This window comes from Amphiura filiformis, chromosome 1 (genome assembly GCF_039555335.1).
Source record: "Amphiura filiformis chromosome 1, Afil_fr2py, whole genome shotgun sequence".
In the NCBI taxonomy this organism is placed as follows: Eukaryota; Metazoa; Echinodermata; class Ophiuroidea; order Amphilepidida; family Amphiuridae; genus Amphiura; species Amphiura filiformis.
The window spans coordinates 80,055,994-80,083,616 of record NC_092628.1 but is presented as its reverse complement, the minus strand read 5'-3'; the positions used below and the strand labels follow the sequence as shown (position 1 = coordinate 80,083,616).

The following is a 27,623-nucleotide window of genomic DNA, read 5'->3' as shown; positions in this document are numbered from 1 at the left end:
ATGAGCGCCATAGTGTAAACTAATGGAATTTGGAAAGCACATTTTCTGTCAAAAAATTATGTTACACCATCTCCCGACACACCCCGATTAATATTTAGTGCGGTTTATGCAGACCCCTTCCAGACCAGTCTTGGAATTTTGCAAAAAATATTCCATACTAAATATCAAGTCTGTATAATACAAAAGGTCTAGTACCAGAAAGGCTAATTACCACGTCTAATAATCATATAGTCTGATGTCCTTTTTGTATAATATTGTTTGGTCCAATAACCAGTATGTCTACTGACCATAGACTAATAACCATTTGGTCTAATATTTTATTATTAACAATTTGGCCTAATTACCGTTTGATCTAATAACTTGGTCTATTAACCATGTGGTCTAATAACCAGTTAGTCTAATACTATGTCGTGTATTTGCCAATTCATCAAACAAATTTCGTCTACAACTGGTTACGGACTGTAAATATTTGTAAATGAGACGAACACGTGTATAAACATACTACATTCATCAAAACTTGTGCATTATTCCTCAGAATTCTCAGAATTAATATTGTTTATTATTGTTTATAATGTACCCCAAAATTAAGAAGAAGACATGCGGCCTGCATGTATTGAAAGTGACATTTTGCCTGGCTATTTGTTCTTCTTTTCCGGTCTTTACAAGGTACCGGTATATAAATAATATAACCAACACTAGGCTCATCATGCATCACCGGGGTGCCACAGGCATGGGACATGGGCCAGTACGAGTTATCTGCCACTCCAAACTTTAAAACGAAATAGGTTTGCCTGTTTACGTCATTTGCATAGAGTTGGAATAGGATGTTATAATCCCATATGACCTCATCATGTGTAGTAGCATCATTGCGCCTACATAGCCTCACACATGCTATTAGACCAATCGGTTAGTAGACCAATTAATTAGTAAACTAAATGCTTGTTAGACCAAATGGTGTGTATACCAAAAGGGTAATATTAGACCAAATGGCTATTAGACTTAATGGTTATAGACCAGATGGGTATTAGACCAAATGGTTCATTGGAATAAATGGTTTTAGACTTTTTGGTTATTACTATTAGGGACCGTTCACAAACACTTGTTAGGGGGGGCTGATGCAAAAAGGGGGGCTGAAAAATGTTGATCCTCCTAGGGGGGCCTGGAAAAAATGACCACAAATTTTCCCTATGAAAATTGAGTTTATATGCTTTTCTATGTGGTTGAGCCATAATTTTCATGTCAAAAAGGGGACCCTGAAATTTTTGAGGTCTGTAAAGGGGGGCCCGAAAAATTTTCGGGATGAAATTTTTTTGCATCGCCCCCCCCCCAACAAGTGTTTGTGAACGGTCCCTTAGACTATTGGGTTTTGGGCGAAATGGTAAATGGGACCAAATGGTTATCTTACTATAAATAGGCTAATGTTGTATGTGTGTGTGTGTATGTATGTATGTATGTATGTGGTTTATGTAAAAGGCTCCGTCAGTTTCGATCCACATGTCGCCAAATTCATATGGGAGATCGAGGAATATACGGGAAATTGCCTCGACTTTATTTGGTTGAAATCGGTCAAGAATTGGCTGCAAAAACAGTGAAAATATGGGTAAAAACGGGGTTTTTGTTATGAAAATCAGTTACCAGCCTGCGCGTCACTGCAGCTGGCAGGCAGCGCGTCGGCGCGCGAGCGTAATGCGCACTACGCCAAATCGCGAGTAAACGGCGCAGAGCCACGCGACTTGCGAGCCAGAGACCAGTGGACATGATAATATAGAAACCATTCAGGAAATGTAAGAAAAAAAGAAGATAAAATAATGAGAGCAGAATTAAATAAAAAACATGGAAACGGGAAATCGCAAGCAGCAAATAAAAAAAAAAAGAGAAGCTAAAAGGGAAATGTAAGAAATAACAGATTTAGAAAATAATGGGAATGGGGTTAAATAAATAACATGGAAAAAAAGAAAGGAAATGTAATTACAGATTTATATAAATAAAATGTACCTTTTCAATGATTCTACCTGTTCAGTAATTCTTCCTGTTATAGCGAACTCTCCCATTTAGGCCTACTCACTAGCGGGGACCCGCGCGAAGCGCGGGTATCCCGCTAGTTGTACCAAATGGTAATGGGACCAAGTGGATGTAGTAAAATCTAACAAATTCTCACGCATCATCAAATTTAATTTGGGGATTCATTCATGAAAACCACGCTTATACCAGAACATTTTGTTATACTATAATACTATTTCTTCACCATATACCATTATTCCTCCAACTGAAATCCTCATGCAGATCAGCCGGTCCTAAACGCTGGGCCATATATATCGCCATTGTTTAGTCTCAAAAAATGAAGCGCTCCGTTAGGTAGCGCGCGTATGTATGTAGGCATCGAGTGACTATTTATGTTATGTTATCGAGTGACTATTTATGTTATGTAGGCATATATATTTTTTTTTATATATTTTTTATATATTTTGTTATATATTTTTATATATATATATTTTTTTAAATTAAACATGTTTAACGCTCTTTTATTGTATACGCTTTACGCGTTTTTACCTAGGCTTTCGCTTGTGCTTGCGCGACGCCTATAAATTTTTTTTGTACTCGCACACGCGTTTGCGCATTTTATAATTATTTTTTCCGTCTTGCGCGTTTTGTTTTCCAACTTTAACATGTTTAACGCGCTGTATTTGTATACGCTTTACCCGCTTGTCGCTCATGTGTCGCTTGCGTGTCGCTCCCACCATTCACCTGCGCTCGCGTTTTAATCATGTTTTAAATGTTTCTCTTGTAGGCCTCACAACACTATTTTTGTCACCTGACGAAGGGCGAGGCCCGAAAATTCGTGTAATAAAATATTCAATTACGACATTTTAATTATTCTTCGCTTCTTTGCTTCCTTCATCAAATGTCGACGCAGTTAATTTTCTACTTTCTAGGCATATATGAATGTACATTATTGACCAAATACAGCCCAAAATGGGATATTTGGACATTAAAAAGTCACTTCTAGGTAAAAACTTGCATTCAGTTGTTATTAATAATCTACATACTGATGTTATATAATATTTTCTTTCTGAATAATACAGATTGTAAATAGTATTAGACAATATTAATATGCTCATTTTGATTTTGTTGATTTACGAAATAATGCAAAATGCAATATTTCAAAGACCCCTCATAATAAATTAGAAAAAGATACCACAATAGAGAAAGCATTTTTCTATAGGCAAAGGATGGAAAATGTTTATCTAAAAAGGTCATATCAAACTCAGCCTGAATAAAGGAAATAATTAAGTTAGAAATTAGGTAAAATTTGCATTTTTTCTCATTTTCGACATTTTGAAAATATGGCTATATTGAGTTTATGAAAAATCCACCTTAATGAAATTGCTGGCTTCTGCAAATTTGTGAGGAGATTTACCAATATATGTATTTTCAATAGCAATTTGTTTGGGACCAATTGAATCATGGAGTTTCCTACAATATTTCCTGGAAATACGATGGAAAACTGCTTTTTAAAACATATTTTAAGTGATTTTGGAGCGATTTTTAGTGGGTGGTCATATTTTTTAACGGGGGGCTCCAGAGAATTTTTTAGTGTCGTGATTGGAAAGTGTTATCAGAACCTATCAATGTCCCAAAATATTATTGATGGCGGCCGACCTTCATCTTCATGTATCCCGGAATGAAGTCATGGAAGTTCCGCTGTAATAGTCCTCCGCACGTGTGCCGTATTGAAATATGTGTTGAAAATAGGCCTATTGATCCGATGAGATGTACACCTGCACGATTAGTCACACTGTAATGCTTTCCGATGCGAGTACTGCGCCTGTCGTTACTCCGCTTACACACCCGTTAATACACACGATAGCGAGCGGACAGAGGGACGGACGGACACGCTGTGATTAGTATTATGACATATGTTTGTGTATTTATCAACTTTGTGAGTAGATCACTGAAAATTTAATATGAAATTCAAGAAATTGTAAATAAATCAAGTACCAGATATTTCTCCAACACATCGGCTTCTTGCATTCTTTTACAGCCATATTGCTGGTACTTGTAGTTTTATCATCAGTTATCGCCTGGTATATTATGCATTTAGTCTTGAAAAGACAAAAAACAAAACCAAATTAAATATGTTATCATCAGTACGACGGCAACTTCGTGACCTCTTTTGTTCGACAGAAAATTTATATGGGTTGGTGAACACGAGTTACGTAACGCAATGTTGAAATTTTAGCCGGCAAACACGTTTTATCAAAATAGCTCCAGAAATGAAAGACACGGGTCGTATATTGCTCCATTTATGTACCCTAACCACAGATAAGATATCAAACATTGTGTAAAGCAACAAATAACTTGTAAAAGTTAAATTAAATGGACAATAAAGAAGCTTGAACATGTCCAAAGTAGCTCGGAAAATGAGAAAAATTGCATGTCACGAACACAAAAATGTTCATATCATCAAGCAAGAAAAAGCGCCGGAATCAAAAATGGGTGTCATGTTATAGAATAACTAAAGTGAGCTTGCCTGAAAATTTCATCAATTTTGGTTGGGGTATATTTTTAGTCGTATATTGAACACGTTGAAATGTTTATGTTTGTGCGTGACTACTGTCACGCAATATAAAGGCCGATCGATGTTTTTCCTGCAAAGAAACTTGCATTGTCAATTGTTCATTGTTGGTTATTTACCTTGAAAATAATACTCCCAACGTTTAAACAATTTTAAAGTCAGCATAAAGGTTTGTGTTACATTATTTGGACGGTGTTAATTCATTCCAGAAATATAATTCACGAGTGAGCCATGAGTGGGAATAACATTGCTATTATTACCGTATCTATCATATCACTGGTATGGCTTGGTGGTAAATACCGGGGGTAAATTAAAATTTTGGAAGTTCGATCTTGGTTCGAACCCCGCTAGCACCTCTCTTTGATTTTAGATTTTATTTTAACTCATTTTTTTAAATCCTAGTTTTCATATTTTTATTAAATTTGAAGTTTGTTATTCCAAAAATGATAACAATATTTATAATATTAATAAATAACTGTCAGGAAGGTTTTCACATTACATTTGAAGCAGGAGTAGCGAGATAAAATGAAAGAAAGCACCTAATATCTTGACCGCTTAACTCTGGTGTTCTATGGGGGATTAAATAAGACATCAAAGTTAGTTGCTCTATCTGGAAAACGAACTTGGCTGATTCCAATTAGGTGTAATCCGAGGTGTAAGTTGGACCATGGAAGAATGGTTGGACACTGTGTAAAAATGACAAATATGCCAAAATATTAGGTTTGAAATTCGTGCTTCTCGTGATTTAATATGTATGCATAAAAGCTCATAAAATATGTTGTCGATAGGGGAGTCCAATTAAAAAATCGTGAAAATCTGTGTTGATGTTCCTTTATTTGATACGGTAATCCTACTCCGAGTATAATCTTGAACTTAAAAATTACTTAAGTTTGACATGCTTTATTTGAAATTATTTCATATTGAAAGCTACTGAACTTAAATGCAATTTTTAAAAAAAGATATCAAATCGAATGTAGGATTAGGCCCAAATATGAAATACTTAGCAACAAGAAATAAATCATGAAAAAGGTGGGCCTTCAAGCTGACATTCATTAGGCCTATATTATTAAAGACAAAAGGGAGAGAAAAAAGAAAAAAAAACGAACTGAAAAATTCTAAGCATAACATGATGGGAATCGAACTCTCAACCTTCCGCACTGAAGACCTTCGCTCTGTCCACTAAGCCATCGCATCTTGTTCTTACAACGGGTATTATTGTGCTATCTTATTTCTCGTTCAACATGTCACGGTATCTCACTCAACAACAGTCTTTTTAAAACTGCTTGTACTTCAGTTAAATGAGATGATACTACCTTCTTTGACGACTACAATATTTTGTTACACAATAGAGTATTTTGCATTAATAAAATATATAACAATAGACGTTTTTAATTGCTATATTGATCAATATAACATGCATAAATAGACAGCGCCGGCTTCGTGAAGCATCGTGACACTTGCAACGTGCGCGTACGACACGAGGACTCAAAGAACACAACTTTTCAACCTACGACTAGGTTGTTCCACCGCTCATTTTCGCTGAAAATTTAATACAAGCTCTGGTTAATTAATGTTTATCATAACAGAAAAGCATTAGACCGGCGTTTCCTCCAAGCTGTAGATATAACCATTTTAGTGATCGTGACATGCATTTTCTCTCATTTTTTAGGCTACTTCGCGCTCCAAAAGCATTCATTTTTTCCACAATAATTCAACTTTTACACGTTATTCTTTACCTTATACTCATGTTTCATATCTTATCTATGGGCTCAATATGGAAATGAAGGGAGGAACGACTCGTGTATTCCATTTTTTTGATGTTTTCTGAAAAACCGTATTTGCCACTTGATTTTCAACATTGCGTTACGTAACAGCAGAGGTCACGCCGGTAAAAATTACCGGAAGTGAGCTAAGTTGCTGTCGTACTGCATGGTATCACACTGGTTATTTCATTTGGCTCACGGGTCGGAAATAATCATTTTATTGCATATTTTTATTTCATACACTCCTACATCAAAGCAGCCAATCAGAAAAGCTGTTAGAAAAGTACGAAACATGCAATGATTGTGTATATTGTGCACTCCGCGTACTACGCGCAGTGTTTCGCGTGCGTTCGCGTCGCGTAGGATTGATTCATTTTTCGGGCGGGTTGATGCATTTATATTTGGTTCTGTTTTCCAGCATTTTTAGTGATAATTTGTTATATAAAAAAGTAAAAATCACGTGTGTTTTTCTTCTCGTGTATGAAATAGATTAATAAACTTGTATTACTTATTGGGAGAGAAATTAGACAAAATAATGCACTTGTGCTGATGTTGATGCGGTGAGGAGTGCATTAGACGCATCAACATCAGCACAAGTGCATTATTTTGTCTAATTTCTCTCCCAATAAGTAATACGCGTTCATTAACCTATAATTAATTATTAGGACAGTGGAAATAGCCTATTTTGGCTGCCATTTTGGATTCCATCTTGAATTGGAAAGATACAAATTAAACAAATTGTGTGCTACTTAATTCCTTTTGATTAGAAACATTCCTTCCATTGATGATACTTGATTTCAGTTTCATATTGTGCTATTGAGCTTGTGCTAGCAGTCAAGTTAGCTCAATCGATAAGGCGACTATGGTGCGAGAGGTTGCGAGTTCGAACCCTGGTGGTGCCTAGTATGCTCTCGTGGAAAAATTGAGTTAGCTTGAAATTCCCTTGGACAAGGAACTCACTGCTAATTTGTCTCGTTGTAACCCGTACGAAACTCGGAAAGCTGATCCTGGTTGCGATGGTTATTTGTGGAATGTCTAGGGTGTGCGCTCTTGAAGCAGCAAAGTCCCTGATTTGTTGTTTAATGGTTTATGGAATGATGTGGGACCATAGTGATCAGCGACAACCTGTAAAGTGTGCTGAGGCTTGTGGATCACCGTCTAGGCGTTGTGCCTGTGCGTAGCGCACTATAAATCACTGCGCTTTTTTTAGTGTATTTCAATGGATACGGGCTATTAAATTGAAAATATGCGAATGAAACAAAATGGGCACATATTTATCATTAGATCATTTGTATGTTGCTATAGTGTGTGTTAATGCAAAACTCTTATTTGGCAGCCAAATTGGACGCCATCTTAAATATTACTTGATCTAAATTTCTTACCCAAACATTTTTTCTGAAGGTCTTTGCATATATAACATGAGTGTATTTTGTTCATGCTTTCTTTTCTTATGGACGGTGTCGTTACGTGGTTTAGCAGTGTCTGGCAGTAGCTGTCACCAGTTAAGTGTATCTCGGATAAATACCAAACAAAATTATTGCTTAAATTCCTTTATGTCAGGATGCAAAATGACATGTGCGCAGCATGCAGCTTGCAATTTACAATTTTCGCGGCAATTTTACTAAAATGTCATGAATTTTGACACCCTGTAATTCACTTTGCCACCCAGGGGCTATTTTAACGTGTCTCACTGTCACGTTCGTGCAATGAGATAAAAGTGTTGATGAAGTAGAGTGCGTTTCAAAAATAAAACATTTTTACCTGAATGCGACCGTAAGAAAGGCTCTACCATTGTCTACTATTAAAGCATATCTACACGAATATTTTATCTCGTGACGAACGTGACAGTGAGACACGTTAAAATAGCCCCTGTTGCCACCCCCCCATACCCACCGGAAAAATTTCTGGTGCCGCCATTGAATGCCTCTATTGCAAATGTTCTGCCCCACCCTCCAAGTGGTGCACATCCTCAGACATAATGTGAGAACGCTGCGAACAACATTGAGATATACTGGAAAAGCCAGACAATTTGAAATAGACATTCTGGGTTTATGTGAAACTCATCTGACTGGTTCTGAGACACTCAAAAACAATGATAATGAGATGAGTATGCTATTCTACTGTTCAGCAGAACAGATTGCATGTACAAAGGAACCGATATGATTATATCTCAACAAATTTTTCAGTGCCTAGTAAGCTACGAATCCTGCCATAGTGGAAGAGTTCAGAGGATTTGAATCACTTCCAGGGGCTATTTTAACGTGCCTCCTGGCACGTTCGTGCAGTGAGAATAGAAATCCGTGCAGTGAGAATTAAAAATCCGTGCTTAAAATATTTCTATACTAGTTTCAGCCCGAAATATGACTAAGAAATTAAAGAAGTTCCCCACAAAGTAAGACTGATCTAGTCGGGAAATCCTATGTCCTATATTGTATAGTTTGTGGTGATCAGTGAAAACATTCAATTGGCAGGGGAAGTCAAGCAAATATTACATCACAACGCCTCTGGTAATGCCTTTTCCTCTCAATTTTTCGATCACTCGTGGGGGAAAGCCTCTGGACGAGAAAATCCGCAACAGGCGTGGAGCAGTTCCATCGGACAGAAATTGTCCAGAATTGCCCTGTGCATCTTCTTGTTTAGACCGTTAAACACCTTAAAGTCTTACCGTAAAATAGGGTAACTTCGGTCAGCGGGGTAACTTTGGTCGGTCAAATATATTTTTTTAAATGGTCATGTTTTCGTATAGCAATACTGGTTTTATTCATATTTGGTGTCAATTTGTTAAGAAATATATTTGGAAGAAATAATAGTCGCTCATGTCCAATTTCCTCGAAATTTACGAAAAAATCGGATTTTTGACCAAAAATGAGCATTTTTTTACATTTTTTTCAGAAAATTAAAAAATCGATATTTGTGAGCAAGGATGGACGTGCTTGATTAATTTTGCAAGGTGTCAAAAACAAAAAAAAAAACAACAACTTGCCCATATACAACAAAGATCAATTTTTTTGATTTTTTTTTCTTCATGGAATGTAATACTCTGACCAAAGTTGCCCCAAATGCGGGGTAACTTTGGTCATGGTATTTTTTTAACCCCTAGGGCACCCTTGCAAAATTATTATTATTTTTTTTTCAACTTCAAGGTGTAGAAGGAACCCTAATGTCATAAAAAGAGATAATTAGAAATATAATTGGTTTTCTTTGGAAGCAGTGGTTTACAAACTCTGAAAAGTGCCCAAAGTTACCCCCATTTTACGGTAATGTACGATTTCCGTCAAATTTTAATTTTGTTATTCTTTATTCAAAATGTTGAAATAATATTAGTAATAACTGCCGGGAAGGGTTGCTGCCCATTTTAAGTTGAAATAACAAGGTAAAGTGAAAGAAACCCCACTGTTTATTTTGGCCATTTAACATGCAATTCTATGGGAGAACATATTATTATCATAATTTTTGAAATTATGATAATATGTCGAACTTTGCTCTGTTGACCTATAAAGACAACAAATTTGGCCGATTCAATTTAGGTTCAAGTTGGGACATGTGTAAACATTACAAATATGCAAAAAATCAGGTTTGAAAAAAATTAACCAATTTCATATTATAAGATCGTACATTATGGCTTTAATTTGGGGGCAAAAATAAATAGTGTAATTACCACAACATATCACCTTTGATTGTGCTAGAATAGTGTAAAATGGAAAGGTTTTGCGTGCTTCGTGCACAATTGTCCCAGTAAAAAAGGCCAAAAATAATGACCATCGGGAACATTTTCATCTCCGCTCACCGCTGATATTCCACCGGGGACACCAATTAAAAAGCAAGCGCGCAGCCTGTATGGCATGCATGTATAATAGTAGCCTAGAATGTTTTTTAATTTAAAGGAACTGTCTTGGGGTCACTAAGTTTGAAAAAAAAAAATCATTGTAGTTAACGAAAGCTATAGCTTTGGAAATGATCAAAAATGTCATTTTGCCGGATTTAATTAAAAATTCATAATTAAAAAAGTTAATGAGATATTTCAAATTTGATTGCAAAGGTGGTTTCTAGAAAAGGGTTAGATTTATTTTGTTGCAAAAGCCCTTACATCCACAAAAGGCGCTATATAAAAGAAATAATAAAACAAATAGTAAGGCTTAAAAATTATACCAAACCTATTCTTTTAGTTTCTATTCATCAACAATTTATCCGAACCAAAATTGAACCGAACAAAACAAGTCGTTTTTCTCAAAAAGTCAAAAAGTGGATGTAAGGGTTACTTATACAAGACCAGGGACAATAAAACTTTGGGTGCTCCATTCTACTTCAGTGCCAATGACTCAGAAAATGGCTATACTATTGCACTTTTTTGACTCACCCTGTATATTGCTTGTAGAAAATAAACACCCTGTTTATGGACTGAACATCTTAGTGTTTTAAGTTGAGCACTATAGACATTTAGTTCATGCGACAGGTTAAGAGATGGTAGGGACACATGTGTAATTTCATTCAACATTTAATAAAGAGGTTCTGTGTACTTTTATGGAGTTATCAAAAATGATAATTCAATTAAATGGAATGTCATTTTAAATGAAACCTACCCTTCTCAGTAAATCAAAAGGATTTTTTTTAAATTATTATGACATTTTACAGATATTAATTTCGTGCAATTGTAAGCACCTGTGTGAATTTTATGCATTTTTGCAGAGTTTGTATTCATTTTTGCATATTAATACCATCAATACCATAAACTTAATGACATTAATCCTAGTGTGTACTTTGCGGGTAATCAAAAATAATGACAAGTCAATTAAATGAATTAGTCAAATACATTAGTGAACTTTAAGTGCATATCATTAGATTGATAAACTTTACTTCGAGGACTGTTAAATGTCAAAAATACATGTATCATAAAATTTGTATTATATCGCAAATTTCAAAAATTCAAAATTATTTGATATCAGTTTAGGCTATTCCTCGTATTCAGAATGCAATTTGGTATGTCTGATTGATGTGCTCTCAGCTCTCAGCTCTCATTGATACCGATGCCACCAATAAAACGAGAAGATTTGCCCCTTCATTTTGCATACCACTTTGTCCAATTTTGTGTGTGTAATTTCTTCACAAAATGCAAAAAAATGCAACAACAACAAAAAATCCATGGGTGTAGTACCCCCTTAAGAAAGCTCGCCAAGTGAAAGGACATTATAATACATAAACAATCAACGCTCTGCATGGTTCATTGTTCTATTGTTTCCGATTAGAGCGCTGACATATTGGAAAATGTTGCCAATCAATATTTATGAGAGTGTACATTCAACGTCCAGTTTTCGAAATTGGGTGACTTGTGTTTGGCAGGTGTGAAATACATCTGACTGTGCGTAATAAAGGTATTGACATCATCGAATGGCTGCCTAGTGCTGTTATGTGTTTAGTTTCTATAATTATATTATAGGCATACTAATTATTATTACATGTATTCACCATTCCTTTCTTTTCCCTTTTCTGTACTTATTCTTTTCTAGGCCTACACTTTGTCATTCCCTCGCTCTCCTTGTCCCCTCTCAATCATTTTCCTGATATTTCTATCTATCTACTTCTCTTTATTTATTTCTCTTCATTTCTTCCTCTTTCTCCATTCTTTCAGCCCTCACTCATTCTCCATATCCCCTCCTCCCCTCTTCCTCCCTCATCCCCTTCCAAGATTTCTCACAGAGGGAGCTGTCTCCTCCTCCCTTGTGTACGCTACTGTTCCTGTGCTAATATCCTTCTTACAATAAAATCAAATGGAAATTTGTGATAAAACCTTTATAGGCCTATACATATACATGTTACATGTATATGTAGTGATTACCATTATACAGTATTACCACACAAAATGCATGCATGTCTTCTCCATTGCTGCTGAGCTGCCCGTGAGCGAATCGACAATTCAAAGCGCGCCCATTCATTTTATTCAAATTAGCCGCACAAACCACTTTGGGCGCCGCTTTGGAATTACATAGAAGGTTTGTGTGTTGCGCCAAAATTGGCACAAGTCAATACACTCTTGAGCTGTGTGAGAACAATGGTACCACTTTACACATGACTGCCCTTACACGTGACTGTATTGTGGTCACTAATATTGATACTCTTCTGTTCTGTAGAGCGTTAATATGATGCCGGATCAGTGACCAATTTAATGGCGGACACCCTTTGTTCGAAACACTTTTATGAATAGCCTGGCGGAAAATCTAATCGGCATCAAAGGAACAAAGCATTATGTAATCTATTGCTACTCTATGATTATTAAAAACTCTTTGTAAACAACATCCGCTAATCTGCTGATGATACACCCTCATGGACCTTGTATTTGAACCAAAACTCCTTCAAAATGAGGATCTTTTAATAAAGGGAGGCAGCTGTTGTAGAGCAGTTGTCGTGGAGCAGAGAATAACCTTTGCCAGACATCGGCTTCCTTGCATCTCCATCTTATAGCAAGAAGTCAAGGTTGTCTGGATTTCCCACTGGGTGCTCTCGGAGATGGGCTGGTTCGTTTTACCTCTGCCTCCCTAGCTCAGTTTCTCATTTAGCTTGTTCTTCCTCCTTCTCAGTATCCAGTTACCTAGGAATGTTAGTTGTCGTCATCATCTTGTAGGATATGGGCACCTGAGACCTGCGAAAAATCAAGACTTCACCGATGCCATTGAGGGGTACATACACACAGACCTAGTCTAGTATGGTTGGTAACTGGACTAAATGCTGAACACTATATCTTTATATCCTTTGAGTAATTTAGGTTGCTTTTGCAATCTACACCCAGTTAGGTATTGTTCACTACCTTGGCGAATGTATGAGAAAACATTGTTCAACGGCAAAGGGCGCACGAGAAGAAACCCCACCGGCCACTGGACACCCTACATATAGCTTAGTTGCTGAACATGTCAGCTTAGTTAAGGGCGGATGAAACTATCAGGTTCCGTATCGAGTTCCTACCCCATAGATATCCAAGAGCGGATGAGAAGATGCATCTTCCAACGGTCAATAGGGCGGTGCTGAACAGGTCATCATAGGTCATCCTTCCATCACTGGCTAACTTGTTCCACAACCAGCGGCAAGCTGATCCTGTGCCATATACTGGGGTACACAAAAAGGTGGCTTTGTTACATTTTGATGTGCAGTTTGGATTTCAAAACACTGTCTCTTGAGTATTCCTTCACTTAGAAGATTCAATTAGGTCTTAAATTGAGGCTAATTTATTCTATATTACTCATGTTTTTATCCTGTTTTCAAATATTTTTCAATTATTTTCTTATGACGTTTGGCATGAAATGTGCCAAGGGTGGCTGAGGATTAGGGGAGGAGGATTAGGGGAGGATTCATATTGTAAATTTGATTTAAAACCCCTTTAAAATTTGAATCTAGTAAAAAATGTCTAAATGAACTCCCAGACATCTAAACCAAGTGAATAAATACAAAAGTTCATTTAAAAGACCAATACTTGCTCAGAATGATTGTAAATGTGGAAAAAAGAGGTGGGGTTACATCCTCCCTACTTTGTGATTGTTTTTGCCTGCACTCTCTCATTTTTTAACCGATTTCCATAAAAAAGGTGTCAAAATGCTCAGAAGGATGAACCACTTCAAATGAGATGTGTAGGTAAAATGTATGAACCATTTCATTTTTTTACTATGTAACACAAAGGTACCCCAGGTTGTGACACAGGACCAGCTACACTATATATTGGTAGTTATTGGATGCTGGATATCCGGAAACAAGCTGAATCAGGGTTGATCACACGTGAAGCTCCTAAGACTGGACTAAATAATTCTTGTAAAACTATTCGATTACGAAAACTACAAGAAAAACTCGAAAACAACCGAAGGCAGATGGAGGGGAGGGAGGGGTCTATGACTGACTCTTGTCGCTTGTCTGCTTTCAAACCTCTCACAATATCTACATACAATGTACGTACTCTATTTCAACAAGGGAAAATCCATCAGAACTTTTTATGGTCTGTGCAGATGCTGGTGTCGACATCATTGGGATACAAGAACATAGGCTTATTATCCCTAATCCAACAGCAGAACTTTGGTCAGATGATAGAAACTGGGTAATGGTGTATGGATCTGCCACCCAACACAGGCAAGATGGTGTTGGCATTCTCATGTCCAAATTCATCTACGAATGCCTGCAGAGGGGGGTAGAAGTCATCACTGAGAGAATTCTATATATTATGCAACATTAATTCATGGAAATCATCAGGTAAGCTTCACCATTGTATATATATGCTCCTACTGAATGTTCATCGTCTGCTGCAAAGGAAGACTTCTATATCTCTCTCTTAGACCAAGTAAACAAACATAACATATATATAGTTCTTGGGGACCTTAATGCCAGAGTTGGAATCGATAGCTACTCACCCCCTAATTGTTGGGAGGCACTGTTTCCATGATTCCACAAATGACAATGGTGAATGGCTAGTAAACTTGTGTCAGGAATTCGACCCTCATCCACGTTGCCGCCAGTGGACTTGGATGCACCCAGGTGGAACAAAATATCAATTGGACCTGCAAGTCGGTCAATTCTCTTCGGAACTGCCGTGCCTACAATTCAGTAGGACTGGACTCTGACCATCGCATTGTCATTCTCTTAGTCACTAGCTTGAGAACAAGCAAGGGAAAGCCATACAAGAGACTTAAGTTCAATTGTAGGAAGCTGCAGGATCCAGACACAAGAAAAAAAGTTTCAACTAGAGCTATCTAATCGATTCCAAGCTCTTAAAGCATGATGGATGATGATTCCATAAACACCACAGAACGATACGAGTCCTTTGAAACAACGGTCAGAGAAGTTGCAGAGGAAATGGTTGGTAAGAAATAGCCCTATGGCCTGCCAAGCTCGGTATCTGATGAGACCAAGAGCCAACAATTTTTCTCTAAGCAAATCCCCACAATCAAGAGAAAGATGGAGAAAATTGAATAGCAGTCTCAATGATTCTTATAAAGTTGATGAGGCTGCTGCACTCAATAAACAGATGGATGAGCTGAGAGCAGCTGATGAGACTGGGAACTATACAGCTACTTGGAAAATTATCCATACACTCTCCGGAAAGAACGTAAGCGAAATGTGAAAGTCACAAAGAGAGATGGCAAAGCTCCTTGAAGTGATAGAGAACTTCTCAGGAGTGGAAAGGTTTTTCAGTTCATTGCTCAACAATGACAGTGATTTGGGTCTGTCAGAACTAAATGTACCCCACCAGCGCAAGAAGATCTCCCCATCTGTTTTGACCACATACTCGTGAAGAGACTGTCAGTGCAATTGCAGCCACAAAAGCCAACAAAGCAGTATCTTTAGATTGTGCCATTACAGTCGAGGCCCTTCAGGGAGGTGATGACCAAATGGTTGATGTCATTCGTGCTTTCTGTTCAGAAGTTTACACTACACTATCTCCACCACGCCAATGGATCGCCAATGTTATTATACCATTGTCAAAGAAAGGTGACCTTTCTTTGATGAGTACCAATAGAGGCATATCACTCATGTTCATAGCTGCTAAAGTCTACAACAAGATCATTTTAAACCGAATCCGGCCACATGTAGACTCCTCACTGAGAAGCAATCAGGCTGGTTTCATACCAGGAAGCAGCTGCGCACAGCAGATCCACATACTGAAAAGAATATTATGGAAGGCTTTAAGGAATACCAGTTCCCCTTCATAGTTACCTTCGTTGAATTCAACTCATTTGGCACATCCTGCTACCGTATTATGCTGAACATTAAGGGCGTGATCACATCAGGCACTTTTGATGTAGGGACGTGGAGTCGACCCTACATCGAAACCACTTCCCAGTGTAGTGTGAACACAAAGTAAGTGGATTCGACCCTACATCAACAATGTGGATCGAAACTACCTGGTTGAGGTAGATTCGACCCTAGGAGGTGGGTTAAATTTCGTAATGTGAACACGATAATGTGGAGTCGATCCACATATACCGGAAGTGGCTGTGGTCGTACGGGCTGAAATGGTGAACGTCAATGGAACAAAACGAACTGAAGACGTCACCAATCAATCGATATTGGGGTCCAGCATTCGAGCGCGGAATTGCCAGCTCGCAGTACGCGTGTAGTTCTTCACGGTGTAAAAAGTAAACAAAATTGTGAAGCAAAATAAAGATTGAATTTTAAATAGCATCGCTGTTTTTCCGTATCTTTTGTATTTTATGGCATCAAAACAAACTGGAACAAAGGTAACTAGTATACAGTTCCCGTTTAAACAATTATTTTATGGAAGCTAAAGTGACATATGACAAAACAGAGGAGAAAATACGCTGTATTTGGTATTTTTATACCGTGGACACGTGAGAAACGCACGTGTTGTTTGTTTACATCTCAGACCCCAATATCGATAGGTGACATCATCAGAAAAGGTCTATAAATCGCTTCTGAGGTGATGGCTTTACGAAATTTGGTATCTATGCTGCGTGGTACTACATGTGAGTCGTTCTACATGTAACATCCGGGTATGTGGATTCGCTCCACTTACGTCATAACCCACTTTCGATGTAGATTAGCTTGCTAGTGTGAACGCGAACTCAATGTGGATTCGATGTGGATCGACACCACTTCACTACCTAGGTACGAACCCACATTGTGTAATGTGAACACGCCCTAAGAGAGTAGACAGAGTACCAAATACTACCATCTACAATCTGACAGAGACAGCGCCACTTGTTGAGGAAGCCAGGACTCGTCAACTGAAATTTGTAGGGCATATACTCCGCTTGCCTGACGATGAGCCAGTAAAAGAATATGCATTGTATGTCCCAATTCACGGGAGGAGGAAACCCGGACGGCAACGAACCTTGTTCTGGAAATACATCCAGTGTCTTTTGGGGAATATGGACAGCATGCTGAGTCAAGATCAACTATCAGCAATGGCTCAAGACCGATGCAGCTGGAGGAAAGTTGTAGTCGCCTGCTCCACAGCCGAAGGATGATGATCTACTTAGCCATTATTCTCCCATTCATGTTATTGCCACCTATGGAGCCGAATCTTGGACCTTACGTAAATCAGAGCTATCCTTGATGTTGGACTAATTACAAAGACCCGGGAACAAAGACCATTCTGGAAGAGGTATCCCACAAAATGGTTTGGCAATGTTGTCCGTAGTATGACCAACCACTGCCTCCCTCTCCACACCTTTAAGTTTGTTCGGCTTATTGGTGAAAAAATAAAACCCATAACAGCGTGTATTGATATAGAATGGCGTGCAATTCTTGGCCAAGCTGGAACAATCGGAACGCTAGTGGCTCTGTGATAAACACACGCGCACATAACGCGGTACAATAGAAAGCATGCACGCGCCTTACATTGCGTACGCGCTTAGTACGCTACATGGACGCAACAGGTATGTTCGTTCTTGGCCAATAATTACCTATAGTTGCGCATTGCGTTATGCGTGACTGGCACGCGCATAGACCTTTTCCCGTGACGTCACTTAATCGATAATGGGGTCTTAGATGTAAACAAACAAGACGTGCGTTAGCCACGTGTCCGCGATGTAAAAACACCAAACACTGCGTAATTTCTCCTCGGTTTTGTCATCTTTCACTCCAGCTTCCACAAAATAATTGTTTAAACGGGAACTGATACTATTCACCTTTGTTTCATTTTGTTTTGATAAAAGATACGGAAAATCACGATGCAATTTGAAAATCAATCTTTGTTTGGTTTGCGATTTTGTTTTCTTGTTATGGCGTGAGGAACTTAACGCGTACTGCGAGCTGGGTATCGCACACGCACCGGCGCGGTATTTGCGCTTGGGTGCGGATGAATCGAATGCTGGACCCAAATATCGATTGATTGGTGACGTCTGAGAAAAAGGTCTTGAATTTGTGCGAGCATGACTTGGGACTTTATTGACGCACGCAGTAACAAAATCCGAATAATTCATGAATTGTCGCCAATTATAAGCCGACCAAACTTTAACAGAATGACTACTGTCCATAGGCCACCAGGTCGCCCGCCTACCAGATACCGCTGCATGCTGAATATCAGGCCCAAGAAGACTGAAGTGGAGGCGGTTAACTCGGAGAAGGGCGAAGAGCCACACCGGCCTGTTAGGTCAATTCATTTAGGTCATGATTTGTTTGGATATGTAGAACTATAGCAAATCACGAATATTTTTAAGATGCAGGTCTACCTCTGTCATAATTATTTTCCACATTGTTATCAAACTTCGAAATTTTTAGAACTCACAAACATCATTTGAAAACTAATTTCTTTGAATGTTGAAAATTGTATATTTTTTGTTTGTATCTTTATGATATGAATTTTCATTGCAGTATTGATATTAAGCACTGGTTTTGCTACTTAACGTGGATGGTAAATTAAAAAAGCAGGAATTGGAATGACATGATGCTTCGTTTTTGTCTTCGAGAAGTTAATATGTCAAGAATCATCAAACCTATATCGGTAAGATGAATATCATTTAAAAGATTAATTTCAACACTATTCTATTTTTTTATCGTCTGGAAGGTTTTTTCTGTTGATGATGAATAATTGTCATTGAAATGACCTAAACATATTGTACGTTGTCCCATGAGGAACATACAAACTTCAATCACTTTTTGCAAACTTTAATTACTTTTTGCAAACTTCAATCACTTTTGCTAACTTAAATCACTTTATGCTAACTTCAAACACTTTTCGTTAACTTCAAACATTTTTCGCTAACTTCAATTGTTTTCCCTAACTTCAATCGTTTTTGCTAACTTCAATCACCTTCGCTTATTTCAAACACGTTTTGCTAATTTCAACCACTTTCGCTGACTTTTTTAAAAGCACTTAAAAGTGCTTTAAAAAAAGCACTTTTTGCTAACTTAATTCAATTGTTATATAGGGTTGTAATGTATTAGATATAGCACCTTTTGGAAACAAACTCAATGCTGCAATTATACGCGTCAAGCATTATTGTTGTATAAGGACAATAAGTAATAATTCTAGTTGTGTATTGAATATTATTATTTTTCCCCAAAGCTGCGTACTTCCATAAACGTAAGCACGGTAGTTCGTGGATTCCTTCGCCGTTCCTCTACAATAGCTAATGTTAGCAACATACCATCGTCCACAAGTCCTGTGTGTTCGTATAATGAATGGGATCATTTGGAAGAAGTCATTGTCGGACGTGTAGAAGGTGCCACTGTTCCTCCTTTAACCGTAGCCGTCAAGGTATGACATAGTGAGTAAGTCAGTTACCAGTCATCTCCAAAATAGGTAATAACCGTTTCTGGAGAATGACGTCATACCGTAGCCCGGGAAATACAGCCGTGTCATTTACTGCATGACACGACCTTGGCTAACAGGCATTGTTCTGCATTGATATATGACGTCATTCTCCAAAAACGGTTAATACTTTTCTGGGATTTGACTGGTAACTGTTAGTAAACTATATGAACATTATGAAATTTCTGGATAGATCACCCTCCTACCGTAGTCCAAATTTTCCATCCAATCCATCAAAGCAACAACAACAGAAACCACAACAACAGAGAAACCAGAAAAACATTTCGATTTTGTATTAAATAACGTATATGGGCACTTCATAGACGATGTTTTGTCAACAAAGGCAATAGTATTTATGGCAAGCATTGTAACCAGCAGGTTATGAAGTTTGCCATCATATGCTGTCATCACAGTCGTTTGGGCTCGTGTAATATAACATGTACACTTTTTATTTTTATTTTAAAGGCTACAACGTTTGAGGACAATTGGAATTTTTTCTCTAAGTATGGTGGTAGGAGTTTTTCATTAGATCATCTTAAGAAAGCCAGTGCTGAAATTGACGAGTTCTGCTCTGTCCTCAGAAGTGAAGGTATCACTGTCCGAAGACCAGATGTTGTTGATTTCAGCGTTAAGTACACAACACCAGATTTTACTTCAACAGGTATATACAATAGTACTTACTTACTGACTGACTGACTGACTGACTGACTGACTGACTGACTGACTGACTGACTTACTTACTTACTTACTTACTTACTTACTTACTTACTTACTTACTTACTTACTTACTTACTTACTTACTTATTAATTACTTGCTTGCTTTCTTATAAATCCATACAGGTCTATACGCTGCAATGCCTCGGGATCTTCTTCTTGTCATCGGTGATGAGATAATAGAAAGCCCTATGGCGTGGCGAAGTAGATTCTTTGAATATCGTGCCTATAGGTCGCTTCTTAAAGAATACTTCAATGGTGGCGCTAAATGGACAGCTGCTCCTAAGCCACAGATGAGTAATGAACTTTATGATGAGGTAAAAGTCTGATAGTCCGATATCTTTCGGACAGTTTTGGTGGAGAACCGAAAACGCGACATTAGTCGCCCGGAGAAACGCCCTCAAAAATATACTCCGACGTCTTGCGGGCGTTTTCCCGTTGTGACATACACAGCGGTTTCTTACATATTGCAGTTACTGTCCGTTTTCCTATACACAATACACAGTGCTCTCACCACTGACACGCGACCTTTACAAATAGTGTATGTTGGAAGTATATGCATTTGCCTAGTTAACATCACTGTGTGAAAAATAACCGGCCAATATTTAAAGTATTCTCAAAACTTCTAGCAAATATATTTCTCTAACATGACCTAACATAACAGCTAGGTTAGATGTTCAGAAATAGTCGCACTTTCGTAAAATATGATTGAGGGCAAGGCATAGCTAGCTCATAGCTAGCCAACTCCCCGTGTTAATTGAATGGAGATTTGACCGAAAATATTGGTAACGGACCGCTCAGTTCTGAAGGATGCCACAAAAAAAACCGGTACAAGCTACATTTAAAGTATTCTATGAAATTCTAGAAAAGCTAGTTTTGTAACATGTCCTACCTTTTTAGCTAATTTAGGTGTTTGGAAATAGTCGCACTTTTGTGTTTTAGGAAGGATATGTAAACGACAGATAACACCAAAAATATGAAGAAATTATTTCCAAACCGTGTTAAGTCAACAATCATTATGTTGCTCATTTTCAAGAATGCTGGTTAACAAAAAGCAGACCATTGTCTCATTTCGTGAACAAAGGTCCACATACCATTGTTTACTTGCGTTTCCTTTATAATCGGTTACCCAACTGAAACTATAATACCAGCTCATTGCGATACCGCAGATGTAAAACAGACACATGTGCACAACCAGAGAAGATCTGATTTAATCAGTTGAGTCCTGCAAAGGTCGTGGTGAATTCTACTGTAGACATTTAATTGAAATTTCCCGAACACGTCATATGTGTTGTGTTTATCGTTGTGATGCAATATTTGTGATGCACATTGACGTTGGCTATTTATTTATGTTACATAATACATTACATATTCATCATGTGTACGATTTAATTCAGTGTATTATTTGAAAATAATTCATTTTGCAAAGGAATACGTGAAATATAGTGTTGAAGAGCGCCAAAAGCTTGCCACACAGGGTCGTTTTGTCACCACGGAATTTGAGCCTTGCTTCGATGCTGCTGATTTCATGCGAGCTGGCAAGGACATCTTTGTGCAGAGAAGTCAGGTTTGTAAAATCATTAGGCGGAGGCGCCCTATTTAGCGTCTGCTTTGGACACCCGGGTAATTCGGGTGGAAAATAAATAAAATAAATAAATATCGCTAGAGCTAAATAGATTTGCATGTAGTTAATACTCCAAAGTTGCTCCAAAGCAACTTCTTCAGGTAGGGCCTATCTGCTACGATTTTCCGCTGAAAAGATTGATAAAATATTGCATGTGCTTTTCTGTTGCGACAAGCACTGTTTTCAGTTTTCTGACATAAAGTCCAACATTCTGCGGGCATTTTCCCGATTGCGATAGACGCAGCGATTTATTTCTCACCAGCGTCTGCCGCAGCAGCTAAAAATTCTGCAACGTCCTTAGTTGCAGAAGACGTCCATGAAGCGCACAAAAACCCAGACCTTATCATATGAGCGGAAATAACAGAAGGTCGCAGCGGACATCCGAAAAACGCTACGGAGAACCAAAAATGCGACGTCTGACGTAACGGAAAACCCGGGCGGAAAACACACCCACAAAAACGTTAGATTATAATTATAAGGCCTTCTTTTTTATTCGCTGTGGCAAGTTCTGCCGAAATGGAAAAATACTAAGACGAAATTGCCGATGAGTCTGTCTTAACTGTAAAACGTAGAGAGTAACTATATTACTATTTTTCAATGCATAATATAGGTGACTAATAACATGGGCATAGAATGGATGCGGCGACATCTTGGAGACAAATACAACATCCATGTTCTCTCATTTGGGGATCCTAATGCAATGCATATAGATGGTACCTTCAATATTATTGGTCCAGGTTTAGTGCTAGCTAATCCAATCCGACCATGCAACCAGATTGAAATGTTTAAGAAAGCAGGTTGGAAGATCGTCCATCCACCAAAACCTATGATACCCGATGGTACGTTCTTATAACATTTTATTAATTTGTACATTTAAATTATTTTAACCACAGAAGCAAAACAACATTTACCATAATTTACACTTCTATCTCTCAACCACGGGCTAAGAGCAAAATTGTTATATTGATTGTTGCTTTTGCTTCTTTCTATTTCTAGCTACTTTATTTTATCTATTTAGGCCAGCCTGCTTTTTATAGGCATTTTACATAGGTCTGGATAATAGATTTTCCATGGACACAAAGTCAAACAAAATAAACACCATATTTTATCAGATGTTAAGGAACTAAAGCTTCTCATGTATAAATGTGCTATGCAAAGGTAAAGAATGTTCTCGGTGCAATCGAGAGCTGCCTGATCTTCCCTGCCGGGAGAGTGAAAAACAACTAAGAGGCTGTGCAATAATTATGAGCCCTGGGGAGGGTAAAATTGGGGGGGGCAAGACATTTTTGGCGAGCCGAAGTGGGGGGGGGGGGCAAGACATTTTGGCGAGCCGAAAGGGGGAGTAAGCAATTTTAAAGCCTTTTAAATAAAACGCTCTAAAAAGGCTTAGGAAAACAGTACGGAAACGCTTTAATATGCAAATTTTCCTGCTCGCTGCGCTCGCAACGTATATCTATATAGACCATTAAGGTTTGCAAATTGGGATCCCAAATTTTTGGCATGGGCAAGGGGGGGGGGGCAAAGATTTTTGGCGGGCCGAGGGGGGGGGGGGCAAGCGATTTTTGGCAGGCCTAGAGGGGGGGGGGGCAAACGGTGGCGGGCCGTTCGGAAATTTTACCCCCGGGGTGCTCATATTATTGCACAGCCCCTAACCCAAGAACAAGTTCACAAACATGTACAAAATAACATGGATACAATTTGCAGCGTTAGCTATATATGAAGGGGGAGACAGAAGCCATTATAATAGTACCTGGTTATTTTTATTTAATTTCAGATCACCCCCTCTGGTTTACCTCCAAATGGTTATCCACCATGAACGTCTTAATGCTGGACCCCACACGTGTCGTCGTTGACAAGAATGAAAAGCCAACCATTGAGATGTTTGAGAAGCTGGGTATCAAGACTATTCCAGTCTCCTTACGTTTCGCGAACTCCCTTGGAGGAGGATTCCATTGCTGGACTTGTGATGTCCGTCGTCGTGGAAAATTGGAATCATACTTGTAAAACCAAGGCAATGAAACATCATAATATAATTGATCCAGAAATTTCTTGACGTGATATCAATTATAGGCCGGATGTGGGTTCTGTAAAGAAGGGTTGTTGGTTTTCTTTTTACCAAATTACATTGTTACTTTGCATACGTTGCCCTTTGGTTTGTATTTAGTGGTGTGTATAGATATTTGGGAAAAGAGCTCAGTCAGTTGTTTCTCTTTATATATTATAATAGACTAATAGTTATGTTCTTGTTCATTAAGTGTTATATGAATCAAGTCAGGCTCACATGGGTGCACACAAATTTCCCGGACAAACTTCATCAGGGATGCTTTTAGAGACTGATCTTAAAGATTGATCTGTAACAAAAGTGTTGATTTTATTAATAATAATAAATTGTTTTAATGATAAAGAATTTGGAATTGGAGCCAATCATTCCACTCACGTGGCAAATATGCATCTGGAAAATAAAATAAATAATGCAGACAATATAATGAAACTACGGTGGTGAATCAAGACTTATCCAAAGCTTTTGACACGATTGACCATTGTGTTTTACTTCAGTCAGAACATTGTTGCTTAGAAGGAATTATGAATTGTTTATGAGTTATTTATGTGATAGAAAACAATTGTCTGAATTTTGATAATAAAAATTGTGAGCTTAAAAGTATAATTTGCAGAGTCCCAAAGGGTCAATATTAGGCCAATTATACTCTTTACGTATAAAATGGCATAGCGAATACTGCAACTATCTATATTAGACGTTGCTGATGATCTTGTTTGCTGATGATACGACAATTTGATACTCAAGTGAGGTTGTTGCTAATCAAACGTCTTTATTAAATAAAGAATAATCCAAAGTAAGCAACTGATTTATGGGTATCTCTAGAATGACTTCGATGAAAACTACGATACATGTACATCAAAAAATAATATTTGCATGTAAATGACATATCTTGAAAAAATACATTTGCTGCAAAAATGGACAATGACAACCGTATAGTTACTATCGAAGCCATTCTGGACCATTGTTCCATAAATACGATATTCTTACGGTTTTTGATACATACACATTAGAACTGTTAAAGCCATATTGAAAATTTCCATATACGATTAGTCTGTCTTTTCAACAAAATGTTAGCTTTTACATTCAAATATGTCTCCCTTCAATTTTGAGCCGAACAACTGAGGTAAAGCAAAGAAAATTTGAATTTACTACCAGCACCGATGTCACCGGTCATGCTACGGCACGGCCCTTTGATGTGTGCGTGAAAGTCCTGCATACCATGTACTCTCCCGACTAAATGTTTTTCCGCACCCCCTATAACCGCAGAAAATGTTAAATTGTAATGTTACTACAAATGGAAATCGTATCAAACCTAATTGTCACTAAAATATAAACTCTTTAATCAATAATAGTCATAATTGCAGGAACTTGGAACCCTCATTTATTACAAAATAAAAACTATTCTTATTTTGCGGTAAATTACACAGTAAAATTCCATTGAGAAAAGTGGCAGCGCTGTTGAATGAGGCTCATTATGACGTCAATACCCTGTTGCTATCAAAAAGTTGTCATGATCGACTTGCAGTTATCCCGACTGCAGTGCTGTTCATCATCAACAATGTTTGATACAAACGCTATTTGGGTTCGGTTGTTATTATCATCTTGGTGTTGTTTTTTTCGGCCGTCCAGATTTCGGGCGATGGCCATTGAGTCATGAACCTCCTTTTTTCTTAAATTATATCGAACAGATCCCTCGTCAATATTCAATAATCTTGCAATTTCACGGTTAGATTTTCCTTCACTATGATATGCTTCTATCACTCCCTTCTGGTGATCGGTAATTTTTGGCATTTTGAGCCTGATCTGATGTTAAAACTGAATAATGTTGGAAGTCGAAATTAAACTATAATGCGCTGCTAGATAGGAAATCTCTGTAATAAAGCTGCATGATATTAACTGAATGGAAGTTATCTCTTTTGGATCGTGGCAAATAACATAATCGCATAACAATTACTAATCCGTTGTAATCGGACGATACCTTTATTCCTCTAGTATCACAATTCATAACCTTGATCATTTGTTATGCATCACATCTGTTGTTATGGTGGTTGTCAAGGACTGACGTCATAATTAGCAGGGGGGAAGGACACTCGCAAACTGGCAACCCACCTTTGGCGATCGCAAACAGTGACTTCCGGGTTCAGTAAATGTAAACAAACCAACACGTCGGTACTGTCGGTACGCTGAGCTGTGCTGTGTTATGTGTAGAAATCAAGTAAACTCTCGGTAAAACAACATTGTGGATTAAATCTGGGCCTGATCTGTGTGACAGTTTTGGATGCTGCAATAAAGTGAGTATACCATAAGTATATTAAAAGTTGTCTCAGCGAGATACATGATTATAAATACTAGTTTGCGTCCCGGTTTGCGTCCTGGTATGTGTAAGTTACATGTACTCTGTGTCTAGTTCTTCTTCTACACAGCCAACGCAGTATGAATTACATTGCCAAGAATGATTGCAGTACATGTAATTGCACGTAGCAATTTGAATAGTGTAGTGTTTTTTTTTTTACAGTAACAAACTATTCTGTTGGTCGCAAAACCGAGCATGAACCGGCTGACAATAGCACTGGAATGAAAACAACATTCGCATTCACTGAACTCTGGAGTGTATCACAAGCTATCACGCTATGTTTGTTTGTTTGTTTAAACGGTCGCTCCGTGCGGAGACACGCTTGGGTCCTGATATGGGACCAGGCTCAAACAAAATGCGATAAGTTGTTTTCACTCCAACGCATGAATGAATGTGATGTGGCCCGACCAAGAGAATAAATTTAATATCAGTATATTTAACAGGGGGAACAGGGGTCCATTTCATTAAACTTTAAAAAGCTTCGTAAATCTCAAAATCCTTTGTAACGTATGATGAGTCGTAGGTTCCATTTCATTTAACCTACGACCAGTACCCTTCGTAAGGATTTACTACAGGGACCCTTCGTAAAGTTAATGGGTATTCGTAACTTAATGAATACCCACTACTAGACATAACATTACGAAGGATCTCTGTAAAATCCATATTACTTACGAAGGGTACTGTTCTTAAGTTTAGTGAAATTGAACTTACAACTTGGTTACAAACGATGGTTGGTTACAAAATAAAAGTTTAGTGAAATGGGAATGTTAAAACCAGTCACAGTGACTGGCATGTCAGCATCGATCAGAATCGCAAGCACTCAGACCCAGCAACCCTACATGGAAATTTAGCCTGAAACTTCATGACCTTTTCTTTCCTATATCCTCACATAAAGGCCCTGAATGCCACTAATAGAACAAGTGGGACACCTTCCTACACATCAGTGATATGATGCGCAAAGGGGTCCCCACTATTCAGGGAAATCACATTACCAATTATGGCGAGCGAAGGGCCTTCAGGGAAATTGAGACCCGCCCCCTCACTTTTGAAAAGCTGCGTACACCACTGCTGCACATGTCTGCATTGAGATTACGGCAAACCGTTGTTCATTAATTTGTGATTGAGCCAGTCTCTGGGAAGAGACTACAATTTTGGTCACCTTACACCTTGAAATGTGCTCAAAATTTACACTGATGTAAAGAAAATGATTTCTTTATTTGTTAACTTCATGTGAGGAAATTAAGTTGTGAATATGATAAAAATTTATTTTTCTGTGTGCCTCTTCTGG

The 27,623-nt window shown here is 38.0% G+C and overlaps 1 protein-coding gene across 1 annotated transcript; it reads left to right on the top strand.

The window, feature by feature from the left end:
• Positions 1 to 18,624: 18,624 nt before the first annotated feature.
• On the top strand, positions 18,625 to 24,489 carry LOC140167156 (glycine amidinotransferase, mitochondrial-like). The gene is made up of 7 exons (XM_072190535.1): positions 18,625 to 18,775; positions 19,340 to 19,531; positions 20,051 to 20,246; positions 20,426 to 20,616; positions 21,729 to 21,866; positions 22,534 to 22,762; positions 23,698 to 24,489. The coding sequence occupies exons 1-7, from the start codon at positions 18,716 to 18,718 to the stop codon at positions 23,925 to 23,927; spliced, it is 1,236 nt and encodes a 411-aa protein (XP_072046636.1). The 5' UTR covers positions 18,625 to 18,715; the 3' UTR covers positions 23,928 to 24,489.
• The last annotated feature ends 3,134 nt before the right edge of the window (positions 24,490 to 27,623 follow it).